Raw genomic sequence first — 18,745 nt, 5'->3', positions numbered from 1 at the left:
GTTTCACATTTAGAACCATCCCAGCAGTGGTCAGCCTTGGAGAATAAAGATTTAAAGAGGACGTACCAAAGGAAGCCATTTACCTAGATTTGCATAAAGCCTGGAAAGACAATAGCACAGAACATCTAGAATATTTAATAGTGGAAAGTGTAGAGTGTGAAAATATATCAAGACTGAAGGAAGAAAAATAAAGGGGTTTTGTGACATAACATTCCAGTTTCCTTGAAACAAAGAGCTTAGGAAAAATTACAGAATGCCAGCATAAGAAAGTAAATTTTCAGTTCTAACCATACTCAGGTCTAACTGTATGTATGTAACTATTCCTGTCACAAGGGGTGAGAGGTGTTAGAGAATGCTAAAAATCCAGATAATGCAGTAATGTGGCTACTCCGTTTCACTGTCAGCCTCTTCGGGAGTCAACTGAGCTGCATTTCCCAAATTCTTTGTGCTTCGGAACCTTTTCTGAATCCATGTTGGCCTCAGCCAGATTCGTCCACTCCTGCACCTGACTTAATAACCTCCCTGTCCTACATGACACATTTGCAAGCTGGAAAGCCACCAAAGATGACCAGACTCTCAGCTGCAGTAAAGCCACTTGGTCAGATTCAGCAGGGTTGCTAAAACCAATTCAAGTTTACCAACCACAAATATAAGAGCACCCTCCTCAGCTATGGCTTGGTTAATTGATTTTGGTGATATGGACAAAAATGCATACTTTTGTCCATGGACAAAAGTATGTACCAAAAATTTTTAAAACTTCAACTCATTGTTAATATAAATAAATCAAGAAACATACCAAAACCCAGTTCTATACCACCTGGCTGGCCTTAAGTAGAGGATCAACATGGATAGCTAGAAAGCACATTCTCATTGCCTTGCCCTACAATCTGAAGGTTGACGTGCACCTCAACTCAGCAATAAATTTTAGCTGTCACTTTCAAAACAGTGAATAGATTCTATCAAATTATCCTGGAATAAGACCGCACTATGACTAATATATGTTTTCTATTAGAATTACAAAACAAAATTGAAGAAAACACAGTAAATTTGAAAATTCTGAATTCAATTTCTTTACAAAGTGGAACGACTACAAATTTAAGACACTGAGTAAACTGCAATTATAAACCACTAAAAGATACAATTCAGAAAATTTCAACACAAAAGGGACAGATTGCCCTACTTGCCAAGGGTAGTTTCCCAGCATCTTGCACAGAGTGCAGAAAGACTTAAGCAAAGGAAATCAGAAGAGAATTACCTCAGTGTGAGGAACTTCCACAGCTATCTCTAGAGCCCTCCTTGCATCACAGCGAGAGAGACACGCTTCAGTAGCAATATGGGAAGGAGGCGGAGAATGAAGAGGATGAAGAAAAGGAGAAATGACTGCTATTACTAATTGTCCTGACTACTGGCATGAGGAAGATGTACTCCCTTTTTAGCTTTATTTTTTCTTCAGAGCACAAGGCTCACACTGATAGAGGGAACAGAAAAGCTAACCTAAAGCTACCAAGGCACAGGGCTCTAACTGTAAGTAGGAGAACAACAGACTGAGAAGGCAAACTGCTATTTAGAAAAATATGAACATTAGGGAGTTAAAAAAAACCAATCCCAAACCAGACATTCTGTAACCACACAACACAACAACTACATAAGCAAAATTCATCTACTCACAAGCCTGGAAAGCATAATGATAGTGATCATTAATTATAATAACAGGTCAAATTATCTTGCGATAGCCATGTGGTTCTATAAACTACCAGCCTTCTTCTCATGTTTTAAATTATTTTGAATCTTAAAGCTTCTAAGTGAAAGAACAGAAAAGTTTCCTACAACTTTTCTACGGACATTTTAAATTATGATAAAAAAATTTCTCTACCACATACTTTGTATGTAAAATTATAGTATACACTCTGATCGCTAAAGAGGCTAAGCCAGACTTAAGTGAAGAAAGACACCATAGGGTGTCATAAATGTTCACACAAGTACTATTTTTCTTGTACCTATAGAGAATATTTGCCCATGTATGACAGTTGGCAGAAGGTATGAGAATTAACAAAGAGTAATAGTTTCTAACACAGAACACATAAAGATGAAATTTCTACGGTTGGAATAATATTCAAGTAAAGTGTAAATCACTCACTGTCAATTAAAAAAACAGACAACATATTTGGCCAAAAAAGTCATGCAGATGATAGTGGATTATCCTAAATTACACTGTGATAATTTTACTTCTCTGAATTTATGAACAATTAATACTAAAACACTGTAGCAGTACTGGTCTTGGTCAGCTAAGAGCATGCAAAATGGAAATCTTTCATTTGTTTTGAAAATATGTTTTGCTATAATTTACAGCCAATAGTATTATGTATTCCCAAAGCAACTTTTAAGTGAACATACATTTTTCTACAATAACCTGAAAAACCTTCATTTTAATTCTGTAAACCCAACAATGACATAGATTATAGGGTGTTAACTGACATGGACTGCCTGTTTCAGACTGGAAGCAGGAATACCAACTGCAGCTGAAAACAAAACAAAGCAAGATACTGCAAAGATTACTTTACATTAAAAAAATAGTGAAGCATAAAATAAAAACTTGGATGATTGAAGTGTCCTTTAAGCAGTGATGATGACCTTTTCTATTTTAAGGTCCTCCTATTTAATAAAATTTTCTTTTAAGTAAATGCAAAACCAATAGAAAGGTTTTTCACTTGATTGCCATGTAACCTTATTGATGAAATTCCAAACCCATTCATTATTACAAACATTTTCACTAACATGTGTGTCTAAAATTAATTTTCATTGGTATTTATTTTTTGTTTGTTTTGGGTAAGCTGCTATTTTTCCATCATTAGTAAATACAGCTGTGTTTGGTTGCCGACTTCTGTGTGTTTCAAAACTAAACACACAGCACATTAGCATAAGGCAGAGAAAAACCTTACTGTTTTCTGTTAAAAAGAAAGATTCATTTGTTACTGAAATCAGCATATGCACTGAAAATCAGGTAATTAAATTTTTCATATTCCACCTTGTTCTTTATTCTAAAACACTATCAGATACATTTAAACTACTCCTAAAGGATGCTTACCCACAGATGTATACAGAAGATGGAAATTCCATACTACTCCTAAGCAATTATCTAAACACCTAACCTTCCTTAGAGTAAAAGGTTTCCTTAGCATCTAACCTATATAATCTCTGCTGTACTGAAATAGATTTTTACCCATTGCCAAGGGACAAAAAAAATTCTTCTCTGAAGCAAGCTTTTATTATATTCTGAAAATTCAGTGTTTTGCTCACGATACATTCTTTTGGTTGAAAAAAAATAGTAGATCCAGGGCCAGGCTGGATGGGGCACTGAGCAACCTGGTCTAGTGGAAGATGTCCTGCCCATGGCAGGGGGTTTGGAACCAGATAATCTTTATGATCCCTTCCAACTTGAACCATTCTATGATTCCATGATTAAATTGTCTGTCCCTGATTATTACTATTTTTCACTTCTGGGCTTTCTCAACCTGCCTTTTGTAGATTGAGAATGTGTTCCATTCTTGAGAGGAATCTGTCTGTCTTTATAGTTATAAATATGACTGTTTAGCTGCACTTTTCATAAAGTATCATAAAAGAAGTGCGGTTAATTATAAAGGTGCTGTCAATTTATCTTGGGTAGAGACAAATGCAACATAACTAGGGGCTTCTAAGTGAACAGCAGTGTATGAAATAATTTTCAAAACTTCACAGTAATTGGAGTATTTCAAGACAGAACTCGGGAGAAATACATATTGTTATGCTGTTCACCTTAAATAGAAAAAATACTGTTGCAATTTTGTTCAAAGTGAAGAAAGCAACAAATTGAGTACATATCAGTAACTTTTTATCTAATCTATAGTGAACTTCCTTGGAAGTCCATACAGGACCCCCAGTCCTGTTCAGAAAGACTATGCCTTGTACTGAGAGTTCAACTGAGCTCTTTCTTGCTCTTACACTTCCCTTTCGATTGAAGCTTTTTCTACTACATTCCAAAAGTACAGTTTTTTGAAGTAGAGAGATCGGTTACCTTTTCTCCATCATTCATTAAAATAATTTTTCCAATATTGAATAGCTCTACGGACACATACAGTGAATAAATTACTTTAGAATATTTTCCTCTAAAATAATTTTTAAAAAGGAAATTGTTCCTACCTTTTTGTGAATAAAAAGTCTTCAAACGTATTCGCTAGCTCTGGCCACATACTGTCAAATTTTCCAGAAGATGCATGCTGCCTTGCAACAGGTAGTCCAATGGAGAGAACTTTGAGAAGAGAGGACACAGCTAGCTTCCATGTGCTTTCAGAAGGACAGGAGTACTTCAGACTAAGAGGTATTCTGAGTGTCTGCAAAAATGAAAGTCAAAACAAAATTTATAGCTGCTCAGATAAATCTAAGATTACAGCAAGTTTCTGCACAAGATCCTGGAGGATGCAATCATAGATGATAGTACACATCCCTACCTTTTCTGCTAGTATATGAGATGGCCTTTTACAAATGTAATTCTAAAGATGATTTATCTTATACCAGCTGGCTAAAGCACAGGTCTGTAGCCAAGTACAAGGTTAGATGTCAGAATTGGTCCATTATCAATTACACCATAAAATTACGTACTAGTTTTCTTTTTTTGCATTGCCATCCACCACTTCAACTAAGTCTGACAAATGGGTTTTTCTAACATCTAAGAGACTGTAGGCAGTTTGTTATCATGAGTGTATTCTGGAGAATTCAGTCTCATTCCTATAAAGCCATCCCAAGTGCTTCCACAGTAAAGAAAAAAGCCTCATTGAATTTAAACTTTTCCTAGTGAAGTTGAACTATATACAGAAACACTGCAAGAAATCTTGTCATTATTGACTGTTAAACTACATGAAATTTAAAATTAAGAGCAGTTAGTGAAATTCTAAGATAAAGGTTGCAATACAACTCAAATGTGTTTCCAAAAGCAGATGAAAACACAGCAAATTTTAAGTCTTTTAGATAGAAAGTTATCTTCAATATCTATAAAACAAAGTCATTAATAAATTTTAAAACATTAGGCATATGAAATATTTACACTTATATGCATTCCTTTTAGTATTGCTAGTCAAACTGATTTAGAACCTGAGAGCAAGTTATCATGGAAAACAAATTATTTGCCTTACATTTCAAATACACAGTGACTAAATTCAGGTACTACATGTATGCCCCCCATGTGTTTAGTGCTGTCTCTGATTTGAGGAAAACAAAGGGAGGAAAGACTAACTCTGACTCTCACAAGGGAGTCAATTATAATTAACTCCTTATGGCAAAAAATTATGACAGCTAGAATCTAGCCCAAGAGATAAACAGAATATTTTTTTTCTGCTGCTATTGGCCATGTATGTCAAATCTAATTCCAAAATCAAATGGGCTTTAGAGACATGAAAAATAAATTTAAAAGCATATTCATATATTGCAACAGATCATATTATTATCAACTGCAAATGTTATGGAAAAGTGGTGTTTCCATCAGTTTTGCCAATCCCAAGAAAACAAAAGTGGAAAACAACTGCATTAATTTTGCAATACAAATATTTAATTTATAACAGATTTCAGAGAGTATCACCTGTTTTAAATACATTTGGGTTCCCAAATATTTATACAGGAAAATCCTAATGTTGGCCAAGTCATTGCAAACAACCAAGGTGAGATACATTTTTATTTTCCAGACATTTACTATTACTTCTATTATTTACTAAAATTTTTTCCCTGAAATGGAATGGTCAAAAAAAGTGAAGCATTTGACAATTTCACCTTAAAGGTGTATTTGCTCACCTGTAACCTTTCACAGCTGCATTGACACATAAAGTCATTAAAAGCAAATCAGAAGTAGTAGCTAGAGCACACACCCCCTGGAAGTATATATGCCAATCTACAGAAACTGGTCTTTGGCCTTCAATGCCATATTTACTAGGGGGCCTACTTACCACACAGAGGTGCATAATACTTTCAAAGATGACAATTTTGTGGCCTACCACATTTGTTAATTTTTATCTTAAAATTGAAATACTGATGCTCACATTACCCAGCTAAGAACAATACATATAGTCTAATCAATAGCCTTCCAGCTTCAAAAGAAATTATTCCCTGCTGCTCATCTCCATAAAATATCAATCAGTTTACTACAGCTTTAAGCTCCCCAGAAAGCATTTGTTGACACTAGCTGAAAATAAAACCCATGATTTTCAATATAAGCTCATTAAATTCAGAGCATTAAATGCAGGTCAAGCTTTTACCTTAATAATGTTCTGAAGAACCTTCTCTGTTACCACAGCTTTATGGCAAGCTGTCTTTTGGTATAAGTCCACCACAACTTCCAATGATCTCTCTGCAAATGGTACATAATTCAATGCCACCCATTCCGCCTAGGAAAAGAAATTAGTAAATTACTAAATTATATGTGAAAACATATTAATTAAGGAACAGAAAGTGCATGTTTTCCATTGAACTCTCAGTTTCATGCATGCAATGTTTGCTAAGAATATGGTCCAAGCAACAAATCTGCAAATACAACGTAGTCTGGCTATGAAAATGTACTCTACATTGAAGTAAAGTACATTCAATTAAGAGAAATGTTGCAGTCTAATCAAGACAACTACATTAGGACAATCTTTAAGGAAATTTAACTCACCGGTGCAAATAGTTGTATCTAGTGTGATTCCATTGTGTTGCAGGACAAACAGAATAAGAAGAATTAATACATACATAATAGTTACCTCTTAGATTACACTGAATCAGATGCTCATGCTTAGTGAACAGCAGTGTATACAGATAAAAAAGAATTATTGAACACGTTCCAATTTTTTAAAGCACGTGCAATTCAAAAATCTGGAGCTTGAGGGAATTTTTTGCCATTCAAAACTATCACGTCTCTGTTAAATTTAGTATTTCTTGTAGGACAAATTATTTTAGATTAATTCATGTACAAATTCAGATACAAGGTCTGGTGTCCAAGCCAGACCTTTCATGAAGGAATACGATGCATAAAAGCAAAGAAGAATGCAAAGAGAGCAAAAGATGATAACAAAAGCATGTAAAAAAAATATTACACAACATGCACAGTTAAGGTTTTACAGATTGAACAAATGCATCTTGTTGAACAATCTACATCTGATGCTTAATTGGATTAACCAGCCAAGTGAAACAAGTGAGATTTCTAATTAATTACCTGATTATACTTTGCATTTGCAATGTGCTTTGTTTCCAGCTGTCCATACTGTGGAGGCTTGCAGGAAAATTCTACAAAGGCCAGCAGTTGGTCAAAGATTGCAGGATACATTATCTGCATACCTTCAGAGCCCACACATATAGCCTTTATCAGAAGAAAATACAGAAGTTTAATATGCATTTCTTGAACTTCTGCATTCAATAGCTGCATCAGTACAAAGAAGTCCTACAGAAAAATCTCCATACAAGACTATGCAAGAGTCATGTTGTGTGAAAGACAGTGTATCATTCCAACAGTTTAAGGAAATTAAATTTTGTTATTTTGAAATAAAGTGGCAAGATATTTGGGAATATACAGTTCAGTAAATCCAGCTATCCCATCCAATAAAAGATATCTTTTCTTCTTCACAAACTTTGCTTTGACACGTCAGTAAAATAGAAGTCTTATATAAGGCTTGTATCTAGATCTCAGTTGTATGTGGATCTGGACAGGCTGAACTGATGGACTGAGGCCAACAGGAAGTTTGATATGGCAAAGTGCTAGGTCCTGCACATGGGTCACAACAACCCCAGTAGTGCTACAGGCTGGAGAAGGACTGGCTGGAAATCTGCTTAGTGGAAAAGGACCTGGGGCTGCTGGTTGACAGCAGCTGAACATGAGCTAGTTTGTGCCTAAGTGGCCAACAAGACCAATGGCATCCTGGCCTGGAGCAGCAACAGTGTGGCCAGCAGGACTGGGGCAGTGATTGTCCCTCTGTACTCAGCACTGGTGAAACCTCACCTCAAGTGCTGTGTCCAATTCATTACAAGAAGGACCTCTGTGTGCTGGAGTATGTCCAGGGAAGGGCAACAGAGCTGGTGAAGGGTCTGGAGCACAAGTCCTGTGACAAGCAGTTAAGGGAGCTGGGATTGTTCAGTCTGGAGAAAAAGTTGCTCAGGAGAGATCTTAGCACTCTCTACAACTATGTAACAGGAGGTTGTAGCAGGTCAGGGGTGACCTCTTCTAACAGGCAGTTTGTGATAAGACAAGAGGAAATGGCCTCAAATTGAGCCAGAGGAGGTTTAGACTGGATAATAGGAAAAAAATTCTTCATAGAAAAGGCTGTCAAGCCTAGAGAAGTGGCTGAGTCACCATCCCTGGAGGTATTTAACAGGCATGCAGATGTGGCCCTTAGGGACATGGTTTAGTGGTGAGCTTGGCAGTGCTGGGTTAATGGTTGGATTTGATGACCTTACAGGTCTTTTCTAACCCAAATGATTGCATAATTGTATGGACTAATTAGAACTTTCAAAGAAGTTTATGCCTCTGACTGACACCAGATACCTTTTATCTAATCATTTTAAAATCTGAAAAATCGTCTAGCAAAGTGTGTTGACAAAGGAAGTTGAGAGCACCTTTAAGAGCTGCTTATAAAACAGAGTGGTAGTTACTGCATTAAGTGTACTTATTTACATACTTAAGGAAAGAGACCTGTATAAATCAAAAAGTAATGGTCAGGAAAACACCAAACACAAACAAACCCTAAAATAAAATACTCTGCAGATAATTTGTTGCAAAAAAATTGACACTACTTCAATTTCAGAGATTTATGCTTTAAAGCATTCTGGTACTAACCTTCTGGTTTTTTAATAGTTCAGATTTATCTAACTCCTAGTGCAACTAGTGATATGGGCTTCTTTTTTTTTAACTGCTCTCTGTAGCTGCTCATAGCTGAAGAGGTTTGCATCTACACTGCATGCAGAGGCAGAATTCCAGTGTATTTGATCCCCAAGTATGTACCTGTGCTCCTCTATCTGGTGAGCCAGTCGGCTCACTGTAGAGTTGACCTAGAGTGAATGTAGGGAAGTACTGACAACAATCAGCAAATTCAGGCTTGAGAACAAACTTCAGCTGAGTTACAGCAATGAAACAGGCTTATACTACCAAAAAACCCAAAACCCCCTTATACTACAGCAGTAAAAGACTACAAGATGGGTTCTAATAAGAAATAAAAAGACAACAAAGAATAAAACAAAGGGTGGAAAATGGGCTCAACATCTGGAAGCCTGAAAGGAGATCCAAAACTCCCTTCCATTGCCATGTTCTTGAGTTACAACATCCCTTGTTAGTGGAATCAGATTATAAAGTATCTTTATTAAACTAGTCAGGGCCCAGTCTGAAAAATGTTAGGTGTTTTTCATGCTATTCAAACTGCAAAGTTATTCCACAACTCCTTAGAAAATCAGAACTGACCCAAGTCTTCCTGTATCAGCAAAGAACCTGATCCTACACACAAACACAGAGAAATGTTTTGTTTCAAAGATTGCAAATATTTACATACTCTTCTTTAATGTTTCCACTAGCTTCTGTGTGTACTCCTCAGAGTATCAATAGATTTCAAGAGAGGAAGAAGGTACTGTGGTCTGAAGCAAAGCCATGTGATGGATGGCCTTTGATTCACATCAGCACTGGCTGGCTGCCTTGCCATGTGAACTGTACTGTTTATACAGCCAAGAAGAGTAGTCATGCAACTTCACAGAACTTACTGATGTCCAAAAGCACTTTAACTAATGTTTTCAGGAACTTCAGTGCTGTTATGTTAGTATCATAAGTATAGGTGGGATGGGAGGTTTGAGGTACCATCTTCTGGAAGTCTGCATTTGCAAAGGCTTGTAACTGCCATGGCAACCCATTGACCTTGGAGTGGGGAAGGGGAGATGCCTCACTTTCTCATGTGGAGTTATTGCTTTTGTTACTGTTTAGAAACCTTCAGCTAAAACAGTTTAACATCTTGAGAAGAACAAGAGTACAATAATGTACCGTTTTTTCCTCATATTAAAAACTGTGGTAACCCCTTCTTTGAAACGCCCTAATGCCTGCAGCCTTTGGAAACTAAGATCATCTGGACAAAGAGACTAATAAACAGAAAAATCTGAGATGAATAAATGGACTGATCAAATGGGGAAAAAAGGGTTTGGGCAGGACTGAGCTGCTGGAAAAGGAAGGATAAAAAAGGGTCAAGCCTGACTGGAAATGGATGAAGATGTAGTGGAGACAATTGGTTTTAAAATTTCATGTTATTTATATACCCACATAGAAAACTGAGATTTAATACCAACTTCTATCCAGGCAAACTAAATTGAAATTCAGACAAAATAGTTCACTCCATGGCATTTCCACGGCAGGGATAGTTGGAACTAGATGGTCTTTAAGTTCCTTCCAACTCAAGACTTTTTATGATGCTATTGTTATACCTCTGTTTTTGAAATACATGAATGAATATTTGTTAAAACCATTAACTAAAGGAATGGCTACAAGATAATGATTCTATCTTGCTTGTTTAAGTTTGAGATAAATCAGCCCACACTAAGCAAAAAAGAAAATAAGACACTGAATTGCTGCTCATTTGGTAGCCACCATGTGACCTATGTGCTAAATGGGGCAGGATCCTGACAGCAGCGGGGGGAAGAATGACCACACAGTTAAGCAAAGTAGTCACAACATGAAAGCCCAAAGGGAATGAAGTCAGGTCACACAGATATTTAATTCTGGCATTTCCCAAGTAAGTGTTTTTGGGAGGGGGTGATTTTTTAAAAAGTAGCGTTTACTACAAATGCATGATCTCATTCATTATCAACTCTGTTTCTTTTGAGTAAATAAGTTTTGTTAATGAGCACTAAATTTTGCAAGGAGGTATTTTACAACTGCAAGAAGAAAGAATCAGTAGCCTTATTTTTTTCAGCTTTCTAGAAAGAGTACCCTAATTTGTTGTTTATAGATTCACTTGCATGATGGGTGCTCTTTGAGGATGAATTCTATAGTAAGAATTTCTTAAGCAGAGATGCAGGATTTTCCTTAAATAAGTGATTAATAAGAGGCAAGAATGTAGGTAATCTCCCAGAGATCCTTCTATATTTTATCCTTTGTGTAAACTGTTAAGTTCTCATGATCACTTTTCTTCTAGACTTTGCTCACAGCAACATCTGGACATCATACCGAATACTCTTTGTGGGACTGTTCTCCCACCTCCATGTACAGACCTTCAATATCAACATCAACAGTACTTCAATACTAGATGGACAAGTAAATGGCTACAAACACAGCACAACACTTAAGATATTTCTACAACCAAGCAAAAGTGCATTTCATAAAGATTACACCATTCCTTTCAATGCAAAGCATCTATTTTGCAGCAGGAATGGAGATCTGATTGTTATAATAAAATATACTGTGCAATTATAAATAATTTTAAAAACCATCTTTAAGTCACCACACTATAGTTCTACAGAGAAGAAATAAGACACACTGCAATTTACCTTTCACACTCTAAAAGTTGCATTATTACCTTTTGTAAAACATCTAAAGCTGTAAGTACCGCTTCCTGTAAACTTGTCAAAACTGCTTCAGTGTAAGACGGAAGGATGAAAGGGGAAGCATCTGAACTGATTGGAACTGAAACAGCACCGTGCAAAATGACACCCAGCTTTTGGAGATCATCCATGCTGAAACCAGTTTTGATGTGTTGGTAAAGAGCTGGGAATATTTGAATTAAAGCTGTAAGAAAAGGCTGGCTGGGAATGAAAGTCAATTTGTCACAAGTAATTGGAGGCCTTGTACTTTCTGAACCAATCTTATACCAGCTGTTCCAGGCTGCCCACCAAAGATTCAAATCTTCAATCTCATCTGTTACTACAGGAGGTTCAGATCCATTGTATCTTCCTATTCTTTCTCCTATGGAGTCAGTTCTCATGAATGATCTGCCAAGACTAGTGGCAGTTGTTGTCCCTACCACCAAAGGTACAGAAACATTGATGGCAGGTGGTGTCTCAGGCTTCTCAGAGTCTCGAACAGGAGAAACAATTTGTAGGATCTCCTGGAAGCTTTTCAGAGCAGCCAAGGAAACTTCATTATTTTTGCTAAGTGCTGCTGATTGGATGTGATCAAGAAGAACATCCCAGGCTTGGGAAAAGTCTCCTATTTAAAAAAAGAGAGAGAGAAGGGGAAAAAAAATCAATTTGGAGCATGCTTCCTATTGCCATTCCAACTCACCCTGCCTCTCTAAAAGGCTGCTCATGTACGTGTTACTCTAACACACAGAAATTTTAAGAGATTAGGTGGCAGCTTGAATGACTTTTATATCCATTCAACCATAACCAGAAAGAACTAATGTGACAGAGAAACACATAAATATGACGAATGAAACAATATACCTATGTTCATGTTAAATTTGCTAGCAAAAAATCACATACCACATCCCATACCAGTAAAATACATTTTCTTCATTCAGTATAGTGGAACAGATTTGTTCTTACACATACCAGATGCCTGTTGATTTCAAGAAGGCTTAAGCACACACAAGGAATTAAGGGTCAAATCTATACTCATGCAATGCATTTTGATTTTAAAATGCTCTGATAATTGCTCTGTGGAAAGATTTCACTTGAGGTATTTGAGTTTTTCAATAAATTTAGCCTTAGTCTTCAATTTTCTGTATTACTCATTACCATGGTTTGAATAATTAAAGTAGTTCTAATTTTTTTGTTCAGTTTTAACTCAAGTTTAATATAGCCTAAATTCTACCACATTTCTGCAAATTACTAATACCCTTATTAGCTGTTAATATGTTGATACCAGTATCACAACTGACCAAAATGAAATAAAACACCACTTATATCCAGTTAATATATATTGTATGCTACAGGATGGTGACGGTACAGTAATTTAATGAGGACTTTTCTTTGTAAGTTATACATTCTCAATTCCTTTTACACTTTTTCCTTGTAGAAATTACCAAACTATTGTAAAATATTACTACAGACAGCTGAATAATGTAAATGTTCAGTACTCCACTGACTTTATAGATAATTTCTCTTTACATTCTAGGAGTGCTGTTAAATCTGATAAACTGATGCCACAGAAGATTTCTGGGCAAGTGTTGCATTCCCTTAGAAAGACTAAAGAAAAAGCATGTTCTGACATGAACAAAGACAAGACAAACTATTATTGCTATCAGTCTACTATAATTTGAAACTATTTAGCACCCAGAATAGGGACTTAATTGTGACTACTGAGATTTAATCTCAAGTACTATGATATAGAAGAGGAAATCTGTAGTTAGAATTTTTGGCTCTAAGGAGCATGAATTAATAACTCCATAATTTTCTAACATTTGAGGTGAGACAGCAAAAAACATTTTTGAGCTAAGATTAAGATTCTTGCCCAGTACTGTAATTGAAAACAAACATACAAAAGCAGAAAGTTTATCATTGTGTCTTTTAATAACTATAAATTTTACCTAGAGGCTGCAGTAAGTATCTCCTGGTGTTAAATATTCTTGCAACTCCAGCCAGTGTTAATACCCATGTCTCAGCCCACTGTTTCTCAGCTGTATCCCTTGAATGATGAATGAGAATGTTGCCTCCTCCTGATTCAATCTTCTCCTTGTCAGCTGTCGTAGAAGATTCTCGAACCCTATCCAACAGGTGAAATAAAACCTGTAATAACCAGAAAAAAAGAGGAAAAATGCAACTTTTCAAATAACATAGTTGTATTCATAGTAAATCAACAAAAAAAGTAATTCATTATCCCTGTGTCACCCCGAAAATTCCCTTGTTCTCATTATCCTTTCCGTCCCCATGTCACCCTGAAAATTCCCTTGTTCTAAACAGTCTCCGCAGCAGCCAAGATTAACAGTCAGTTGATGGTCACTTGAGAAGGGCTGGAAATAGCACAATCAAACCCGCCAAGAACAGTGTCAGCACCAACAGAACACTACAACCAGTGGATCTCAGACACTTTACAGGTACAACAGGCAGGCTCAAATACAGTCTGAAGTTTCCATAAAACACAAACATGACCACAACTTAGAACAGACATTTGATAGACCCTCTCAAAAGATTCAAAACAGAATGCAAAGCAAGGCTCCATCTACTACCAGATCAGCCCAATCACATGACTCTCAAACATCTCCATTTTCACACAAAAATGTAAGCCATTCATTCTTGTAGGAAGGAAACCATCTTTTTAGCAAACTCCTAAGTAAAAGAGAAATAATTAAGATATCAAAATTATATTCTAAAAGAGGCTTTAAAGGCCAGAGAAGAGAAAGTGTAAAAACCATTCCCAAAACCCCAAAAAATTGGATTTTTGCCACCTTATCTTTTAAAAGTCTTAACGAATTATCTAAGGGATCATACCTTCCATATTACTGTGTGCCATGTTGAATGTTGCAGTAAAGTTCCATGAGCACCAATAGTAGAAAACAATGTCTGCCCAGCACTCTTTCTAACTGCAGGTCGGGGATCCACACACAGCTCTCCAAGTTTGGCATACAGGCATAACCAAAGACAGTCAAATGGTGATGCAGGATGAAAAGGTCTGTTCAGCATCACTCCCTTTTCTTCTGCTTGTTTCTGCAACACTGCTTCTTCTTTGTTTAGCTCCTTTTCAATTACTTCACCTCTTTGGAAAAAATAATCTGAAATATTCCACTACAAAATAAATAAGACATATAGTGTTGTACAATAAAAATATGGTAATGCTCTCAATGATCATGAAATAAATTATCTCTTACTTTCATAAAGTATTTTGCAAAGTACATCAAGATATTAACTTCCATACATTGGTGAAAAAGATCAGCACATAAATATTGTAACGTCCAAAAATTACTCTTCTTTCCCAGCTTTTAGGACCCAGTAACAGGGGCACTAAAAAATGTATTTAAAATAAGATACTGATGAACATGGTTACAACACAATACTACTTCCTCTACTAAGCCTGGAATCATGCAGATTAAAGGTAAGCTGTTCTCACTCAATTTACATATGATTCCAAATGACAGCATGGGAGTTCAGTAAGAACCCAAATAGCTAGGTTGTGGCTTTGTTTTGTGTAACTGACTGCAGATTAGTTTTCATTAAAAAAAGAAAAAAATGAAAGCCAGAAGCAGCATCAGTGTAGGTTAATATAAAACTCACCAGCAAACCAATTGAAGTTAAGCTAATATTTAGCTCTTGATTGTGAAGTCCAAAGCTTCCTGCAACTTCAACAACTATCTGCAGACAAGTACACGGCATTGTAGGAAGGAAGTCAGTCACAACCAACTGAAGACACTGGAATGCAGTCCGTATTAAGGACTCTCTTAAAAAAACAAAATAAAAACAAAACACACAAACACTCATTTCACATTTCTTCAAGAGCACAGAAATGTTTTGAACACAATACCTCAGGAGATAGCATTATAAAATACAAAAAGAAAAAATCAATTTAATGTTTTTGAGAAGAATTTGCACCATTTTAAATGGGTTTTTTGAGATGTAACTTTAAGTTGAAGCTTGAAATTCTGACAAAGTATTTTAGTCCATGCTAACTACCTAGTGGAGTTGAAATCTAGACTTTCCAGTGATCCTTAGCTAATTTGATATAGTGAAATCCACTTCTCTGTTTTAGAGTTCTAAGACTTGTTAGTTCAAATGTGTTAGCCAAAACATTATATAAAAGTCACAATGGACAAAATAAAGCATAATTTAAGCATGATAATCTTCCAAAGAGTCAGCTGTTCTGAAGAATTTCTTGCATCAGTAACTACAAACTACTTCAAGTATGCCAAACACATGGGCAAAATGTATTTTTATTTATTAGAAAAGATGTATATTAACATAATGGTAGTCTTACTTGCTCAATGCTACTTTATATCAGACAAAAACTTTTCAGAATATCCGCCATTAAACAGATCCTTAGTAATTACTTTGCCTTCGGGATTAGATTCTGAATACAAACACAAAAATATAGTACAGAAAAGGTTTGCAAGAAGGAGTTTTTAGAAACAGCAAGGGCATTTACAGCTAAAATCTTGTTTAGTGAGAGACAAAATGAAGGAAACAAAAGGAGTGGTGGAATATAGATAATATAACAGGGGAAGCTGCATTTAAATTTCACTATAGGGTTTTTTCAATGTTTAACGTACAAGAGAAAAAAAATTCCAAGGGTTTGTAATACAGAAACTTGAGCGTCCTTCAGGGTATATATCCCAGGAAAAAATTTCAGACTATAGATAAGTCAGTTACCCATTTCAGAATTACAAATGGAATTTTTTTTCTGATTAATTCAAAATCACAATCAGAGGTGGGTCATTTCCACTGCATTGTAACAGCCAACATGATACAGAAACCAGAGAAATACACAAGAAACTTCACATGGACAGTAATGGTATAACTAATAATTCAATAATATGATGCATACTGTAGAGAAACATCCATCTTACCATGTAAGATCAAAGTATTTATCATTACTATACCGATGGAGGAGATGCTCACACAACACTTTCCCCCATATTCATTACAAGAGTCTGTAAAGTGAAACACACCCAAAACTGCTGCAGCTCCCCCTCCACTACAAATTTTCAGAGGTATATGACCTTCAAGGACTCTAAGATAAAAGGGAAGGAGGCAGGAAATCAAAGTATAGTTACACTACCCATCTGAAGTACTGAGTTAATGGGAAAATAACCTCCCTAAATTTCAAATGCAAGGCTACAAGAACAAATTCAAAACAGTTTTTCCCAATTAATGTCCCACATTACTATGTGTTTGAAGAAAGGTTTTAAAGTCCCTCATGCAAGTAGCAACAGTAATAAAATTCTTCAAACTGTAGAACTGTCCTTGATGTTATAGGTGACAACAAAAAGGTAACTATAAATGGAAGAAACTTAAGCTTAGCGAGAAATCTTAAGACTGTATAGGGCTTTATCTATGCATAAAATAAACAGAGGCACTTTCCATTGAAAAAGTCTCCAAAGACAGGCTTTCTTTTGTTCGGCAGGCTAGTACTGTGCAATCCAGAAGTGACCAAAGTATCAACGGCTCTCGAAACAGCATTTTAGGTATTTGTAACAGCCTGGAAAGAAGTTCTCCAGGAAGGTAAATGGATTTCCAGTAAAGGTTCACTGAGCAAAGTGGAAGACACTTGTGAAGAAAGTCTTGCGGTCAGTAAGTTAATATTTAAAGTACAATAATAGCGTCTGCATCTTGTGCTCACAGCTGTAATGTAAGAAATTCAGTTCTTTCTCATGGAGAAGAAAGCATGCTTAATTTTTTCCTATTGTAGCTAATATGATGTGAACAAACAGTGCTATGTGGTTGAAGAAAAGTAGATCATTCTATATGCTTTGTAGGACACTAAGTTATAACACATGATGTTAGTAACATCTTGAGATGTTATTCAGAGTGACAGTGATGTTACAGAGATGTTCCTGTCGGCCAGCAAGATATGGGTGTGAGATTTAACAGGATCTGAACATTGTCTTGAGAAGGAATTTGTGTTGGTTCTCATCCATCACTAACAACAGTCAGAATCAAAAGGCATGCAGGAACACATTGCAGCAAGTACCAAAGGAAGCTTAGTTACCAAAATAGGATGCTCACTACCAAGAATTCTAAAACCCTTGGGAATTTTGGTATGTACTACCACCAGAGCAAACAATACTGGTACAAGAGCAAAATCCTTCAAGCATTTGAAGGAGCTTTAGGAGGCTTTTGTATGTCCAGAAGACTAAAGCTAAGGTGGGACAAAAGGAGAGATGTGGCAAGGAGAATTCTACTGACACTAGAGTTACATGATGACCTATCCTGCTGCTAGTCTTGACTTGCACCTAAAAAACAATAATATACTTTGAGTGTATGGGTATAATTCTTGGTGCTTACAGTTGCAAAGTCAGATGTTCAATTCACTGCTCATTTCAAAAAAAACTCCTTGCAACTTCATCTCTCACTTTCCCTTGTGGGCAGAGAACAAGTCCACCTCTGCTGCCAACAGAGTCAATTGTGTTAGTCAAGGGATTCACCCACAGCCAGTAAATAATCTTCCATCCTTCTGCTACCAGCAACCATTTAGGTAGGAAGGCTTCAAGAAAAAGAGAGAACGATCAGAAGAGGACACACACTAGAAGATGTTGGAAGATTTAAGAGAAACAATAAACTGAGCAACAGCTGATTCACACAGAATTATCGGCAAGACAATGTAAGATGTGTCCACCAGATGGTCAAGATCAAATGAAATGGCACACTGAGTACTCCTCAGTGTATACTGCATGCTGACCACAGGAGAACATAGAGTGGAATAATATTCCAGTCTTTTGGAAGATTAATACAGTAAAATAAAAGTATGCTTCAGGAAAAATTAAAAAGTGTATTTTTGAGTAAATTTTTTCACAAGCCAAAAATTACAATGAAACTATGATTACTGAAGTGGCTATTAAAGTACAAAAATATAAGCAGAATTGTTTCTACTACTCTTATCTTAAATGAGTTAAAATTTTTATTTCCACCACTTACCCCTGATCACTTTGGATTGCCCCCATGACTCCAAGCACCAATGGCCAACCAGGTCCTAAGCTGTCACCCTGACTCTGTAAAATCTGTAGCACACATTCCAACTGTTTGATCCTGATATCAGGATGACTAATGTTTGACAGCTCCTTTAGTGGATTCAATAAAAGCAACTGTAGTCTCTAAAAGTAAACAATAAAGCATATTAAGGATGCTAACATTTAACTGATTC

The 18,745-nt window shown here is 36.2% G+C and overlaps 1 protein-coding gene across 5 annotated transcripts in view; it reads right to left on the bottom strand.

The window, feature by feature from the left end:
• Positions 1 to 18,745, bottom strand: part of MON2 (MON2 regulator of endosome-to-Golgi trafficking) — a 70,900-nt gene that overhangs the window by 13,851 nt on the left and 38,304 nt on the right. For 3 of the 5 annotated variants that reach the window (XM_085044111.1, XM_085044119.1, XM_085044130.1), the window contains exons 22-30: positions 18,520 to 18,695; positions 15,166 to 15,328; positions 14,386 to 14,679; positions 13,485 to 13,683; positions 11,535 to 12,163; positions 7,211 to 7,354; positions 6,674 to 6,691; positions 6,279 to 6,407; positions 4,177 to 4,367 (exon numbers count right to left, since the gene is read on the bottom strand). In XM_085044111.1, the coding sequence (XP_084900237.1) occupies positions 4,177 to 4,367; positions 6,279 to 6,407; positions 6,674 to 6,691; positions 7,211 to 7,354; positions 11,535 to 12,163; positions 13,485 to 13,683; positions 14,386 to 14,679; positions 15,166 to 15,328; positions 18,520 to 18,695 (1,943 nt within the window). The remainder of the gene's footprint in view (positions 1 to 4,176; positions 4,368 to 6,278; positions 6,408 to 6,673; positions 6,692 to 7,210; positions 7,355 to 11,534; positions 12,164 to 13,484; positions 13,684 to 14,385; positions 14,680 to 15,165; positions 15,329 to 18,519; positions 18,696 to 18,745) is intronic. The other 2 variants (XM_085044139.1, XM_085044147.1) reach the window with 1 other exon arrangement.

This window comes from Lichenostomus cassidix, chromosome 1Aa, assembly GCF_008360975.1.
Source record: "Lichenostomus cassidix isolate B80296 chromosome 1Aa, HeHo_3.0, whole genome shotgun sequence".
NCBI lineage: Eukaryota > Metazoa > Chordata > Aves > Passeriformes > Meliphagidae > Lichenostomus > Lichenostomus cassidix.
The sequence above is the reverse complement of the archived record's forward strand: the minus strand, read 5'-3'. Positions and strand labels throughout refer to the sequence as shown.